The following is a 15,051-nucleotide window of genomic DNA, read 5'->3' as shown; positions in this document are numbered from 1 at the left end:
CTAGAAAAGTCTATGGTTGCCTGGAGTCGTTCTCAATCAGAGGCAGGTGTTTATTGTTGTCTCTGATTGGGAACCATATTTAGGCAGCCATATTATTTGAGTGTTTCGTGGGTGATTGTTCCTGTCTCTGAGTTAGTTTGCACCAGAATAGGCTGTTTAGGTTTTCACGTTACGTTTATTGTTTTGTTTTGTTCGTGTTTATCTTTTATTAAACATGTATCGAACTAACCACGCTGCATTTTGGTCCGCCTCTCCTTCATCGGAAGAAAACATTAACAATTAAAATATTGAAGAAATGTGCCCGGTAGTGCTTTATAATAACACCAATAAGAACCATTAATCATAATTATTAAGTATTTATAATTGGTTAGTAAATAGTTGATTCATAATCTTCATTCATCTTTACTCCTACATTTGTAAATGTTAGTAAGCTAGTTATTAACACATGTATAAACAATTTTTAAAGTTTGCACTAATGATTAATAAGATCATTCATAACATGTATAATATAGGTCATTATAAACCATTTAGTAATCATTAGTTAAGTATTTTTGTGTGGGATAACAAAAAGATAGACAATGACTCAATTCCTTTCATGTTTCCTGGAATCTGGGTTTGTTGGTTGAATCTCAACCTCTAAAACATAAACCTGGGAGATAGTAGAACAACGACTGACTGCATTCCACCTCCACCTCATCCCACCCAAAGTGACGTTAAAAGAGTCACTGAGAGACAATTGTTGTTGTGGCAATAATTGAGGTAACTTCATTGTGTGCATGTTGTGCAGAATGAATACAAAGAGAAGCAGCAGTGGAAATTACCCTCTTTGTTTATTTACCCAGACTGGAAAGACCAGTTGTCAGCATCAACATGATTGTTTCTAGCTACTTTAATACAGCAGTGTGCTAAATCAGGGTGACAGAGTGTTCCTTGGTCATCTTAAACAAATCTACTATGAAGCAAAGGTATACACCTAACACACATGGTTAGGGGCTTTACAAAGAAGCAGACACCTGTATCATGTCAGATAGAGAGTTGAAATGTATTTCAATTTGAGTTTGCATCCCAATATTACACTTTATATACATCACAGAAGACTGAAATGTAACAAAACCGTTTGACATAGAAACACTTTCAAACTCGTATTTTTGGCGTGTTTTTGGAAATAATGCAAAAAATACTAATAAATGAAAAATACTAATAACATTCCACCCATGAGGCAACTATAGAGGGCGATGTGTTCACTTGACTGCAGGAAAGGGTTTTAAAGCTGAGTCACCCACTTATACTGCATATCACTCATCATCCCTGTTTTTCATAATCCCTTCATTCTCTATTGTTTAAAAGGTGGAGTAAGGGAGCGAAAGAGAGGAGAGGTAGCGAGAGAGAGGTAGATAATTACTTGATACATTGGAAATAATTTACAAAAAAACAGTGCAAACTAGGATTCTATCTGGCCCTAAACAGAGAGTTCACAGTGGCAGAATACCTGAACACTGTGACTGACCCAAATTAAGGAAATCTTTGACTATATACAGACTCAATGAGCATAGCCTTGCTATTTAGAAAGACCGCCACAGGCTATGTGCACACTGCCCACACAAGGAGGTGGAAACTGAGCTGCACTTCCTGACCTCCTGCCAAATGTATGACCATATCAGAGACACATATTTTCCTCAGATTACACAGACTCACAAAGAATTCGAAAACAAATCCAATTTTGATAAACTCCCATATCTATTGGGTGAAATACCACAGTGTGCAATCACGGCAGCACGATTTGTGACCTGTTGCCACAAGAAGAGGGCAACCAGTGAAGAACAAACACCATTGTAAATACAACCTATATTTATGTTGATTTATTTTCTCTTTTGTACTTTTACTATTTGCACATCATTACAACACTGTATTTAGACGTGACATTAGGAATGTCTGTATTCTTTCTCTAATGTCTCTATTCTTACTTTTGTGAGTAATGTTTACTGTACATTTTGTTTATTGTTTATTTCACTTTTGTTTATGATCTACTTCACTTGCTTTGGCAATGTAAAAATATATGTTTCCCATGGAGGGAGGGAGGGAGGGAGGGAGGGAGAGAGAGAGAGAGAGAGAGAGAGAGAGAAAAAATATATAAATAGCTCAAACCGTGTAGGTGGTTACAAACAAACAATAACAAGCCCTTGTAGGGTGTTAACTGAATTTGTCTACGGGTGTTAATGTAGCCTGCATGACATATCACATAGAATTATCTAGCATTCACATGCCAATGACTTCTAGAACTGCTCGAACTCAACACATCTTGACAACAGACATAACATACAGTACATGCGTGGCTCAAATCTTTACTTAGTCTTCAAGTATTTAAATGGCCTGTTTTTTCTATAACGTCAATGGTGACAAGCAGAAACAAGTAAAAGAGCTCTCTCTATAGACAGAAGCAGTGTACTGCAGGGCCACCCCAGAGTAATTGTAATTGCGGTCCCGATTTGAGTGGTTTTCTGTTTAGATCACATGGTTAGGACATAATCCCATGCATTATTAGGAACACGTTTGGTGTCCAACAGGTGAATAAATCTCTTTCTATTTGTCATGACAAGAAAATCAGATGCTCCTCCATAAGAAAACCTTCAGACACATACTGCTTAGCAGAAAGTATCTATAGCTTATAGACTGCAGTAGTAGCAACAGCCCACTTTATCAACAATAAGAGGGTGCCTGGGCCAAGGGGCATGTTTGGACCAAAAGGACAGAACTGAATGTCTCTGATAGAGAGGAAGAAGAGCGATAAGAGAGGAACTGATGAGCACTGGCAGTGGGCTGAGACCATCTCTTGGAGTCAGGCCATAGAAATGTAATACTTTTGGCCTACTGTGTTGCCCAGATTTGCTTACTGCCAAGTGCAGTCAGTGACTGAGACTGTGTGACCTGATGATCATCAATTTCAAAGGCCCTAGAGACAAACAGGCGCCATGTCAGGGTATTGTGTTGACAAACAACACCTACCAGCTACTAGCGTCTGCGCACGTTGTCTGCATAGCCAGATGCATGTGTATTACACTGCTATTACATTCAAGTTCAGTTAGGCCTCCGCTGTACGGCAAAAAAATAAAGGTACTAGGGGTACTGAACACGACAAAAATTCAACATTAGTGCTTACCAAGAAAAATATGGAAGTTTTTCATTGGCAAACCATTTTGTTGGACTGTTATTACATTACCATGGTGATGTGGGAGGATATACTGTATATTAATATAATATTATTCATATATTCTAATAATATGCCTTCCTGATAGTACTATATCAATTAAACAATTGATTAATTAGTGTAATACCATGAATCAATGAAGAAGGCCCTTTAGTTTGACCTTACCTCTATGCCTCTATCACTCCCTGACAGAGGGGGCACATAGCTGATACAGTCCAGCAGAGGAAGACAGGGACACACCCCCACCACATTGGTGGTCTTACAGGTAAAACAGACAGGCAAAACAAAAAAGGGTTCTTTGGCTGTCCCCATAGGAGAACCCTTTTTGGTTTCAGGTAGAACTCTTTTGGGTTCCACGTAGAACCTTCTGTGGAAAGTGTTCTACCTGGAACCCGAGATAGTTCTACCTGGAGGGACAGCCAATGTACCCTTTCAGGTTCTAGCTAGCACCTTTTTTTCTAAGAGTGTGTGAAGGAAGAAGAGAGGACAGAAGACTGGGTTCCTGTACAGGACTCTCTAGATCAGTGTTTACCCATCGCTCAGTCCTCTCAGATTACTGGACTGTCACGTTTTACCTCTCTGCTCCTCCTCCTTACCAGGGGTTTAGAGTGTAAAATGACTGAACCACATGGAGTAAACAGCAGTGGACTCACGTTCCCATGAAAGCTTACAAAAAACTTGCTAATCAGATTTTTGAGGCGCCATGGGGCTGTCTAACCTGTTTCTATGCAGACGTTGATTTGTTTGCTGCTGTTATTCATCCAAGAGTGTGAATCCTAGAACAAATCAGGTGTATATCACCCATATTGAATAGAACTATTAAACACTTCTCACAGTATTAAACTGTCAACTGAAGATTGTGACTTCCTGTTGTTGATTGATGATGTAACTGACGCCAAAGCCCAGTGGTGTGTGTGTGTGTGTGTGACCTGTCATTGAGATATAATGATGACCCTGATGTCAGTGAGAGTTGATAGAGATCAGGAGAGCCCTAGAGTGTAAATTCCCACCACTGAAACCTATGTACTCTCCTGTTGTGTATAGGGGCTACTGCTGACTGAGACACAATGCATTTAACAAATGACTTAAGTATGGTAGTGAATGCTACTATACAATTTATATACACACCCAATACCATTATGCTTTTCCACTTGCAAATAATGTGGATCAACACAAGAACACACATGTGACGTAAAAATATAGCAAAATCCTTTATTTATTTGATTTACATGTTTAACCCTCAAGCTACTGACTGGGGTCACTTTTGCTCATAGCCCAAAGGTAGTTTAATCAATTCTTCCAATATTGCGACAGTGACACATTTTTGGTTGTTTTGTCTCTGTACTCCAGAACTTTGGATTTAAATTGATACAATGACTATGATGTTAAAGTGCAGACTGACAGCTTTAATTTGAAGGTATTTGAATCCATATCGGGTGAAAAGCACTTTTTGTACATAGTCCCTCCATTTTAGAGGACCAAAAATATTGTGACAAATTAATTTATATGTGTATTAAAGTAGTCAAAACTGTCGTATTTGGTCCCATATTCATAGCATGCAATGACTACATCAAGCTTGTGGCTCTACACATTTGCTGTTTGTTTTGGTTGTCTTTCAGATTATTTTCTGCACAATAGAAATTAATGGTAAATTATGCATTGTGTCATTTTGGAGTCATTTTTATTGTAAATAAGAATAGAATGTGGTCACGCTTTAAATGACATGCAGTTTATAAAGGCTTCATAAACACTTCATAAATGTGTTACAAATCATCTATAACCACAGGTCATGCTTTATAATGGGTGTGGGATGACCACCCATGTCAAATGTGACATAACCCACTATGTCAAATATGACATAAACTTGTGCTTTATAAAGGGTGACATAAACACTGCTTAATATAGGCCTTATAAATCATATTAAATTGAGGCCCCAAAAAGTATCTCTAACCCTGTAATGCATCTTGGTAGAGAATTGCAATGCCAGGATATTGGGTTAAATTCCCAGGACAACCCATATGTAAAAATGTATTCATGCATGACTGTAAGTCATGGCAAGGAGTTCTCAATTTTCGACATCATAATTTCTCTCAGCAGGGGTAAGACGATGGGAGAGGAAAGCGCAGGGGTGCAGCTTTTGGTCCCGGCCAGGACAGGACAGCCCCCACTCCGACATCCGAGGCGTCGACCTCCACCACAAACTGACGGGATGTGTCCGGATGGACTAAGATGGGGGCTGTAGTGAATCGACGTTTAAGGTGTGAGAACACCTGGTCAGCTGCTGGCGACCATGTCAAGGGAACTTTGGGAGAGGTGAGTGCTGAGATGAGGGAAGCCAGGATGCTGTAACCTCGGATGAAGTGGCGGTAGAAGTTAGAAACCCCAGGAAATGTTGCAGCTGCACTCTGGATGTGGGTTGAGGCCAATCTACCATCGCTCTCACCTTGTCTGGATCCATCTGTCTATGTTCTGCAGCGATGACGTATCCAAGGAAGGAGATATTGGAGCAATGGAGCTCACATTTCTATGTTTTGACTTCACTAGGGTAGGGGGCAGCATTCGGAATTTTGGATGAAAAGCGTGCCCAGATTTAACTGCCTGCTACTCAGGCCCAGAAGCTAGAATATGCATGTAATTGGTAGATTTGGATAGAAAACACTCTAAAGTTTCCAAAACTGTTAAAATATTGTGTGTGAGTATAACATAACTGATATGGCAGGTGAAAACCTGAGGAAAATCCATCCAGGAAGTGGGAAATCTGAGGTTTGTAGTTTTCCAAGTGATTGCCTATCCAATATACTGTGTCTATGGGGTCAGATTGCACTTCCTAAGGCTTCCACTAGATGTCAACTGTCTTTAGAATGTTGTTTCAGGCTTCTACTGTGAAGGGGGAGTGAATCTGTTTGAACCAGTGGTCTGGTTGAAAGCCTTTAGTTTAGTCAAGCGCACGGCCGTGAGCACGAGCTCTGTTCCCTTTCATTTCTAAAGACAAAGGAATTGTCCAGTTGGAATATTATTGAAGATTTATGATAAAAACATCCTAAAGATTGATTCTATACATCATTTGACATGTTTCTACAAACTGTAATGGCACAATTTTGACTTTTCATCTGGACTTAGTGCCCACGCATTGTGCTTTTGGATTACAGGACTAAACGTGCAAACAAAAAGGAGGTATTTGGACATAAAGATGAACTTTATCGAACAAAACAAACATTTGTTGTCTAACATGGATACCTGGGAGTGTCATCAGATGAAGATCATCAAAGATAAGTGAATAATTTTAACGCTATTTCTGACTTTTGTGACACCTCTCCTTTGGCTGGAAAATGTCTGTATGGTTTTCTGTGGCTAGGCGCTGGCTGACCTAACAGAATCGCATGGTGTGCTTTTGCTGTAAAGCCTTTTTGTAATCGGACACAGCTGTTGAATTAAGGAGAAGTTTATCATTAATCGTATGTTAAACACTTGTATCTTAGATCAATGTTTATGATGAATATTTCTGTAAATTGATGTGGCTCTCTGCACTTTCACCGAATGTTTGTTTGAGACAATGCATTTCTGAACATAACGCGCCAATTTTTAAATCGGACACTGTGGTTGGATTTACAAGAAGTGTGTATAATAACGGTGTATAATACTTGTATGTTCGAGGAATTTTAATTATGGGAATACTGTTGTTTTGAATTTGGTGCCCTGCAATTTCACTGGCCGTTGTCGAGGTGGGACGCTACCGTCCCACTTGTACCAGAGAGGTTAATGAAAAGCTGGTTCTCCAGGAGATGCTGAAGGACTTGTCAGATGTGGAGGATGTGTTCTTGAGCTGACCGGGAAAAGACCAAGATATCATCGAGGTACACAAACACGAACCGGTTCAGCATGTCCTGGAGCACATTGTCGACCAGGGCCTGGAACACAGTGGGAGCATTGGTCAGCCCGAATGGTATAATTAAGTACTCATAGTGCCAGCTAGCCATGTTAAAGGAAGTCTTCCACTCATCTCCTTCCCATATCCGAACCAGATGGTAGGTGTTCCGAAGGTCCAACTTGGAGAAGATGGTCGCTCCCCGAAAACGTTCGACAGCCAAGGAGATGAGTGGTAGAGGGTAACGTTTTTTTTACCATGATATCATTGAGGCCCCTGTAGTCAATACACGGGTGCAGGGTTTGGTCCTTCTTCTCCACAAAGAAGAACCCTGCGCCGGCGGGGGAGGCAGATGGGTGATGAGCATGAGCATGGCAGCACGGTCTCCAACCCACAATAGCACCAATAGACCAGTCGATCAGGGGATTGTGCTTCTGGAGCCATGAATATCCCAAATGTAACGGCTTTGAGGTGAGGAAGGGTAGGAAGAGTAGTCGGACCAAAGCGCAGCGTGGTAGGTGTTCATGTTTGTTTATTGAACTGAACACTAATACAAAATAACAAGAGAATAAATGAAACCGAAACAGTCCCGTAAGGTGCAAACACTAAACAGAAAATAACTACCCACAAAACCCATGTGGGAAAAAGCTACCTAAGTATGGTTCCCAATCAGAGACAACGATAGACAGCTGTCCCTGATTGAGAACCATACCCAGCCAAAAGAAAGAAATACAAAACATAGAAAAATGACATAGAATGCCCACCCAAATCACACCCTGACCAAACCAAAATAGAGACATAAAAAGCTCTCTACGGTCAGGGCGTGACACCAAAACCACAGGTACATGGGGAGACTCGATGAGCAGGAACTGCATACATTCACTGTGATTCCCTGATACTCGCAACTCCCGGGCTGCGAGCTCATCTTTGATCACCTCCGATAATCCGTGAAAGAACATGTCAAACAATGCTTCTGTGTTCCAGGTACTCCCAGCCACCAATGTGTGAAAATCCACCGCATAGTATGCCACACTATGGGCATTTTGACGTAGCTAGAGCAGTTTACGAGCAGCCTCTCTCTTGGACAATGGAGACTCGAACACCTTCCGTACTTCCGCCACAAACTTCTGCATACTAAGGTAGACGGCGGACTGTTGCTCCCACACCGCCGTAGCCCAGGCATGTGCCCTCCCTGACATAAGCGTTATAATGTACCCTGGTGGCAGGGTTGCTGAGAGTCTGGGGCATTACTGATGTGGCTTACTACCTTGTAGAGAATCTCTTGAATTGCTCCATCAATGTATCGAATGCCTGGTCATGTCGTTCCACCAGGGTATGGAGTCCCTCCATAAGGCATTGCAGTAACTCCTCATGTCTTCCAATGGTGGCTCCTTGCTCTGAGACAGCATTGTGGAGCTGGTCTGAATCTGCTGGGTCAGTAATGGCCAGTTCATACTATCAGAACTCAGGATAAGACCCAGATGCAGACAGCTAGAATCACAGATGTTAATTGACCTAAACAGGGAGCAGGCAAAAGACAAGTCAGGGCAGGCAGAGGTCCGTAATCCAGGGCATTGTCAATGAGGTACAGAACAGCAGGCAGGCTCGGCGTCAGGGCAGGCAGAGGTTTGTAATCGGTTCAGAGTCATGCAGGTACTGAACGACAGACAGACTCTGGGTCAAGACAGGCAGAACCGGGTAAACTAGGAAACATAAACTTGAAAAGGCAGGAAGACAGGAACACATGCTGGTAAGACCTGACAAGACGAACTGGCAACAGACAAACAGAGAACACAGGTATAAATACACAGGGGATAATGGGGAAGATAGGTGACACCTGGAGGGGGCGGAGACAAGCACCAAGACAGGTGAAACCGATCAGGGTGTGACAGCACCCAGAATAGTTCTTAATCTAAGCCAATATGTATTCCATAAACAGTGGTTTGCATTGGTGGAATTTATTTGAACTTGGAACATGTTTTAAAACCCAAAGCATAAAGACAGGTGAAACCCAAAACCCAAATAGGAATAATTGTTCATGGTTAGAGAATTATGTTTCATATATCATGAATGGTTATTGACACTTTTCTACTATTCTGTGACCCAGAAGTATGTATTAGTGTTGCTGATGAGATGCTTATAATGTGATGTGTTCGCAAATCAAATGGCCCAGTTATGCTGCCACTGCACAGAAAAAAGCAAGTTTAGCCTTTATTTATTGTAATTGAAATTAGTTTATTGTAGCTAAGTGTTAGATTATATACTGTAGCTACCTCAGTTGTTATTTAAAATAATTTTGGTGAATTCACAGCAATTGCTAGCTAGTCGAAATTGTGCAAGCTAGCAGACTCAGCTAAATTTAAATCCCCCTAGATACAGCCATGTCTCATTGTCACGTCATGAGATTTGTAAATGAAAGAGGAATATAATAATACGAATTGAATGGAGTTTCCCATCTTCACATTTACAGTTTCTGGCACAGCACAGAAATCCCCTTATCCAGATGGTGTGACAAAGGCGTTTCCTAACAGACCTGCTAACTTTCTTTGTTGTTACTTTAACTTCTTGTGACTCCCCATCCCGGGTCCGGGAGTGTAATCATCGCCTGACACTAATTAGCATAACGCAATGGACATAAATCTTAATAGAAAATCTTCCTATTCATGAAAATCACCAGTGAAATATATTGGAACACAGCTTAGCCTTTTGTTAATCACCCTGTCATCTCAGATTTTCAAAATATGCTTTACAGCCAAAGCTAGACAAGCATTTGTGTAAGTTTATCATAGACTAGCATAGCATTAAACCAGTGTCCAAAGAAGGGCCAGAAGTATACAGAATGGTGTCGTCTGCGTAGAGGTGGATCAGAGAATCACCAGCAGCAAGAGTGACATCATTGATGTATACAGCGAAAAGAGGCGGCCCGAGGATTGAACCCTGTGGCACCCCCATAGAGACTGCCAGAGGCCTGGACAACAGGCCCGGATAACGGAACTCTGTCTGAGAAGTAGTTGGTGAACCAGGCGAGGCAGTCATTTGAGAAACCAAGGCTGTTGAGTCTGCCGATAAGAATGTGGTGGTTAGTTGAAAGCCTTGGCCAGGTCGATGGTGGCTGAGGTGCACCCATGACCAGCTCGGAAACCAGATTGCATAGCGGAGAAGGTATGGTGGGATTCGAAATGGTAGGTGATCTGTTTGTTAACTTGGCTTTCAAAGACCTTAGAAAGGCAGGGTAGGATAGATATAGATCTGCAGCAGTTTGGGCCTAGTGTTTCCCCCTTTGATGGGGGGATGACCGCGGCAGCTTTCCAATCTTTGGGGATCTCAGATGATACGAAAGAGAAGTTGAACAGGCTAATAATAGGGGTTGCAACCATTTCGGTGGATAATTTTAGAAAGAGAGGGTCCAGATTGTCTAGCCCAGCTGATTTGTAGGGGTCCAGATTTTGCAGTTCTTTCAGAACATCATTTGGGTGAAGGAGAAATGGGTGAGGCTTGTGCAAGTTGCTGTGGGGGCCGCAGGGGGTGCAGGACTGTTGATAGGGGTGGCCAGGTGTAAAGCACGGCCAGCCGTAGAAAAATGCTTATTGAAATTCTCAATTATCGCAGATTTATCGGTGATGACAGTGTTTCCTTGCCTCAGTGCAGTGGACAGCTGGGAGGAGGTGCTCTTATTCTCCATGGACTTTACAATGTCCCAGAACGTTTTGGAGTTTGTGCTACAGGATGAAAATTTCTGTTTGAAAAAGCTAGCCTTTGCTTTCCTAACTGCCTGTGTATATTGGTTCCTAACTTCCCAGAAAAGTTGCATATCACGGGGGCTGTTCGATGCTAATGCAGTACGCCACAGGACGTGTTTGCGCTGGTCGAGGCAGTCAGGCCTGGAGTGAACCAAGGGCTATATCTGTTCCTGGTTCTACATTTTTGGAATGGGGCGTGCTTATTTAAGATGGCGAGGAAAGCACTTTTAAAGAATAACCAGGCATCCTCTACTGACGGAATGAGGTCCATATCCTTCCAAGATACCTGGGCCAGGTTGATTAGAAAGGCCTGCTCGCTGAAGTGTTTTAGGGAGAGTTTGACAGTGATGAGGGGTGGTCATTTCACCGCAGACCCATTACGGACGCAGGCAATGAGGCAGTGATCGCTGAAAAAAATACAAATAAAAAATGTCTTCAATATTTTTTTGTTTTAGCTGTTAGTAATAATTCCCTAAATATTAATAAATGTGTATTTATATCATTAAGCCTTTATGTATGTGTTAAGAATGACCAAAGGTGTCTGACTTTATAGTAAGTACAGCATCATATGATATAAGGAATTTATGCACAGTACCAGTCAAAAGTTCAGACACCTACTCATTCAATAGTTTTTCTTTATTTGTACTATTTTCTACATTGCAAAATAAAAACTATAAAATAACACATATGGAATCATGTAGTTACCAAAAAAGTGTTAAACAAATAAAAATAAATATTATATTTGAGATTCTTCAAAGTAGCCACCCTTTGCTTTGATGACAGCTTTGCACACTCTTGGCATTCTCTCAACCAGCTTCATGAGAAATGCTTTTCCAACAGTTGATGGAGCACTCCATCACTCTCCTTCCTGGTAAAATAGCCCTTACACAGCCTGGAGGTGTGTTGGGATATTGTCCTGTTGAAAAACAAATGATAGTCCCACTAAGCGCAAACCAGATGGGATGGAGTTTCGCTGCAGAATGCTGTGGTAACCATGCTGATTAAGTGTGCCTTGAATTCTAAATAAATCACTGACAGTGTCACCAGCAAAGCACCCTCACACCATCACTCCTCCATGCTTCACGGTCGGAACGACCAATGCAGAGATCATCTGTTCACCTAATCTGCGTCTCACAAAGACACAGCGGTTGGAACCAAATATCTCAAATTTAATCTGACCAAAGGACAGATTTCCACCTTTCTAATGTCCATTGCTCGTGTTTCTTGGCCCAAGCACATCTCTTCTTAGTATTTGTGTCCTTTAGTGGTGCTTTCTTCGCAGCAATTTGACCATGAAGGCCTGTTCATGCAACAATGATTTGAGAGTGATTGAGTGAGTGAGAGAGAGAGATGTAAACTCTAGTGACAAAGCCCAATGGTGTGAGTCTGTAATCTGACATGCAGGTTAAAATATCAGAACCAACTGTGAACCAACTATATTAATTTGGGGGCAGGTCAAAACACACAATAAACATGAATGTACATATCCTTGGAGATTGGGTCATTATTTTACCTGAATTTTGACCTGGAGTCATACAAAATAGTGTATTTCTTCTCTACTCTGACAAGTAATCCACAGACAAAAAGGTAAACCTAGTTTGTTTTTAGTTAGTTGATCTTGTCCACATTCTTATTGTGCCCAATTTTTTCAGACAGGTGTAGACGATTAAAATACACATCTCATAAGTTTAAACAGACAAGTTCAGGTCAAGATCAGGACAAAGGGACGCATGTTAACGGCAGGTATAAAAGGGCTCTAGAGTGTGACAACCCGACACCGTGAAACCTACTGTAAGCACTCATCTGTATGGTATAGGGGCTCTGCATGCAAAACATGATTGAATAAGTTGTGATTATGTTTTCACACTATGACTAAAACGCAACACACATACACAAAAATGAATATAAACACAACATGTGAATTGATAATATAGAAAAATCATTTATTTATTTGATTGACATGTTTAAAAGACTGATTATGCTGGTGTAACAATGATTTAAAATAATTTGCCCTCTCATCCTCAGAAGGGGTTGGACCAGATAAATGAACATTTCTCCAAGTCCCGCTTTGTCTCTAAGTTCAGCTTTGCACCGTGTTCTACAAAGACAGACAAACAAAGTTATAGAAAGCAAAAAACAACTGCACACACACACACACACACACACACACACACACACACACACACACACACACACACACACACACACACACACACACACACACACACACACACACACACACACACACACACACACACACACACAGTATACTCACTATACAAGTTATATTTCCTGCAGAAGCATTTAATCAGTTGCTTTGTCTCCTCAGGGGTTTTGGGAAAGAGTGGCTTGCGGCAGATCTCTCTCCCATTGGGAAGAACTGGAGAGAGAATGAAATCCACAGTTCTAAATTACACACGTCTCTTTATATTCATATCATATTCAATAAGTAATCTTAAGTATGCAAGTGAGGATGATGATGATGATGATGATAACCTTTGTAGGAGACTGTACAGAATTAAGTTTAAGTTTGAGTTGAAGTTTTTATTTAGGCAGTGGTGTTAACTTACAGTAATTGCTTTATAGTCAACAAATACAATGCATCTCTTACCATTGGCATTTATCATTTAGCACTTACTAAATAGGCATGCTCACCTTTGCACCGACACTTACGGAGCACGTCCCTCACAGACCATTTGGTAGAAGAGACTATACACAGAGTGGAGGAAGAGTTAACTTAATCATTGGTCCCATTTTGTCATAAATGTTGAACTACTGCAACAATTCATTACTGAGTAACCCTTGAGAAAACAACAGTCCATTCAAAAGGTGCATTTAACTGTAAAAGATCTGTTAGTCATTGACCTAGTAGTGTTCAGGCATGATAAATCTATCTGTACAGAATTGACTATATGCAGACAACAAATACTTTGTTGTTTAATTCAAGTGCACTGCTGGAAAAAATACCCAATTGTCATACTTGAGTAAACCTAAAGATACTTTAATAGAGAATGACTCAAGTAAAAGTGAAAGTCACCCAGTAAAATACTACTTGAGTAGAAGTCTAAAAGTATTTGGTTTTAAATATACTTAAGTATCAAAAGTTAATGGAATTGCTCAAATATACTTAAGTATCAAAAGTAAAAGTATAAATAATTTCAAATTCCTTATATTAAGCAAACCAGACAGCACCACTTAAAAAAAAAAAAACAGATAGCCAGGGGCACACTCCAACACTCAGATATAATTGACAAATGAAGCATGTGTGTTTAGTGAGTCCGCCAGATCAGAGGCAGTAGGGATGACCAGGGATGTTCTCGTGATAAGTGCGTGAATTGGACCATTTTCCTGTCCTGCTAAGCATTCAAAATATAACTAATACTTTTGGGTGTCAGGGAAAATGTATGGAGTAAAAAGGACCTTATTTTCTTTAAATGTAGTGAAGTAAAAGTAAAAGTTGTCAAAATTATAAATAGTAAAGTACAGCTACCCATTAAAACTACTTAAGTTGTACTTTAAAGTATTTTTACTTAAGTACTTTACACCACTGTTCAAGTGTGACATGAAGCTGATATCACCTATATTGTAAACCCACATATAGTATTCTGCATATTCACCTGTGTTGTGGCACCAAATGGAGACCAGAAAGACCAGTAGGAGAGCCACACAGATGAGCTTGGACATGATGATGGCAGCCGTGGACACTGGACAGAGTAGAGCAGTGCTGTCTCTTTTCTTGGTAATGTGTTCAAGTGGAATAGTAGTAAATCTGTTACAGGAATAGTAGTAGTAGTGTCTTGGTCTTGGGAGGAAAGCTCAGAGCATCTGCTCTTTTCTATCCGTAGCTGTTCAATTTACATTATAATCTCAGGCAATAATCACCTCTCTATGCGTCTTATTTGTGTTACAGCCAGAGAGCTAGATAGATAAGTCTGGACAGGTTTTATGGGCTTTTTGTTTTTCTCCGCCACCATGCATGCCCTAACATCTGATATGCGATGATGATGGAGATAGATAGGGCAGCATAAGAGGAAGTGAAACACAAACTCCTATGAAGGCTCTTCTTCGGTCAGCCTCAATGACTAAAGAGTTGTTGTGGTGGTTGTGGAGCCTGATTAGAGCAGTGTTTCTATTCATCTGGCAAAGATTAAATCCACTAGGACTCTGCAATTACAGTTACAATCTGCATGGTGGATGATCATTGTCCAATGCTAAGTCTTTGCTTTTTTACCCATGTGCTT

At 40.8% G+C, this 15,051-nt stretch overlaps 1 protein-coding gene across 1 annotated transcript; it reads right to left on the bottom strand.

Moving 5' to 3' along the window:
- Positions 1-12,728: 12,728 nt before the first annotated feature.
- Positions 12,729-14,751, bottom strand: LOC109906877 (uncharacterized). Its single transcript, XM_031791963.1, has 4 exons — positions 14,428-14,751; positions 13,466-13,519; positions 13,086-13,190; positions 12,729-12,908 (listed from the first exon to the last, which is right to left on the bottom strand). Exons 1-4 carry the CDS (start codon positions 14,492-14,494, stop codon positions 12,832-12,834), a joined length of 303 nt encoding a protein of 100 aa, XP_031647823.1. The 5' UTR covers positions 14,495-14,751; the 3' UTR covers positions 12,729-12,831.
- Between the last annotated feature and the right edge of the window lie 300 nt (positions 14,752-15,051).

Source organism: Oncorhynchus kisutch, linkage group LG16 (genome assembly GCF_002021735.2).
Source record: "Oncorhynchus kisutch isolate 150728-3 linkage group LG16, Okis_V2, whole genome shotgun sequence".
Lineage (NCBI taxonomy): Eukaryota > Metazoa > Chordata > Actinopteri > Salmoniformes > Salmonidae > Oncorhynchus > Oncorhynchus kisutch.
This window is presented reverse-complemented; position numbering and strand designations above follow the sequence as displayed.

What these genes read in the sequence shown, in the direction of transcription:
- LOC109906877 (XM_031791963.1), bottom strand. Translation starts at nt 14,494, where the DNA reads ATGTCCAAGCTCATCTGTGTGGCTCTCCTACTGGTCTTTCTGGTCTCC. An exon ending in CCGTAAGTGTCGGTGCAAAG is followed by an intron (nt 13,191 to 13,465) that starts GTGAGCATGCCT and finishes TTCTCTCTCCAG; the next exon opens with TTCTTCCCAATGGGAGAGAG. An exon ending in CAGGAAATATAACTTGTATA is followed by an intron (nt 12,909 to 13,085) that starts GTGAGTATACTG and finishes CTGTCTTTGTAG; the next exon opens with AACACGGTGCAAAGCTGAAC.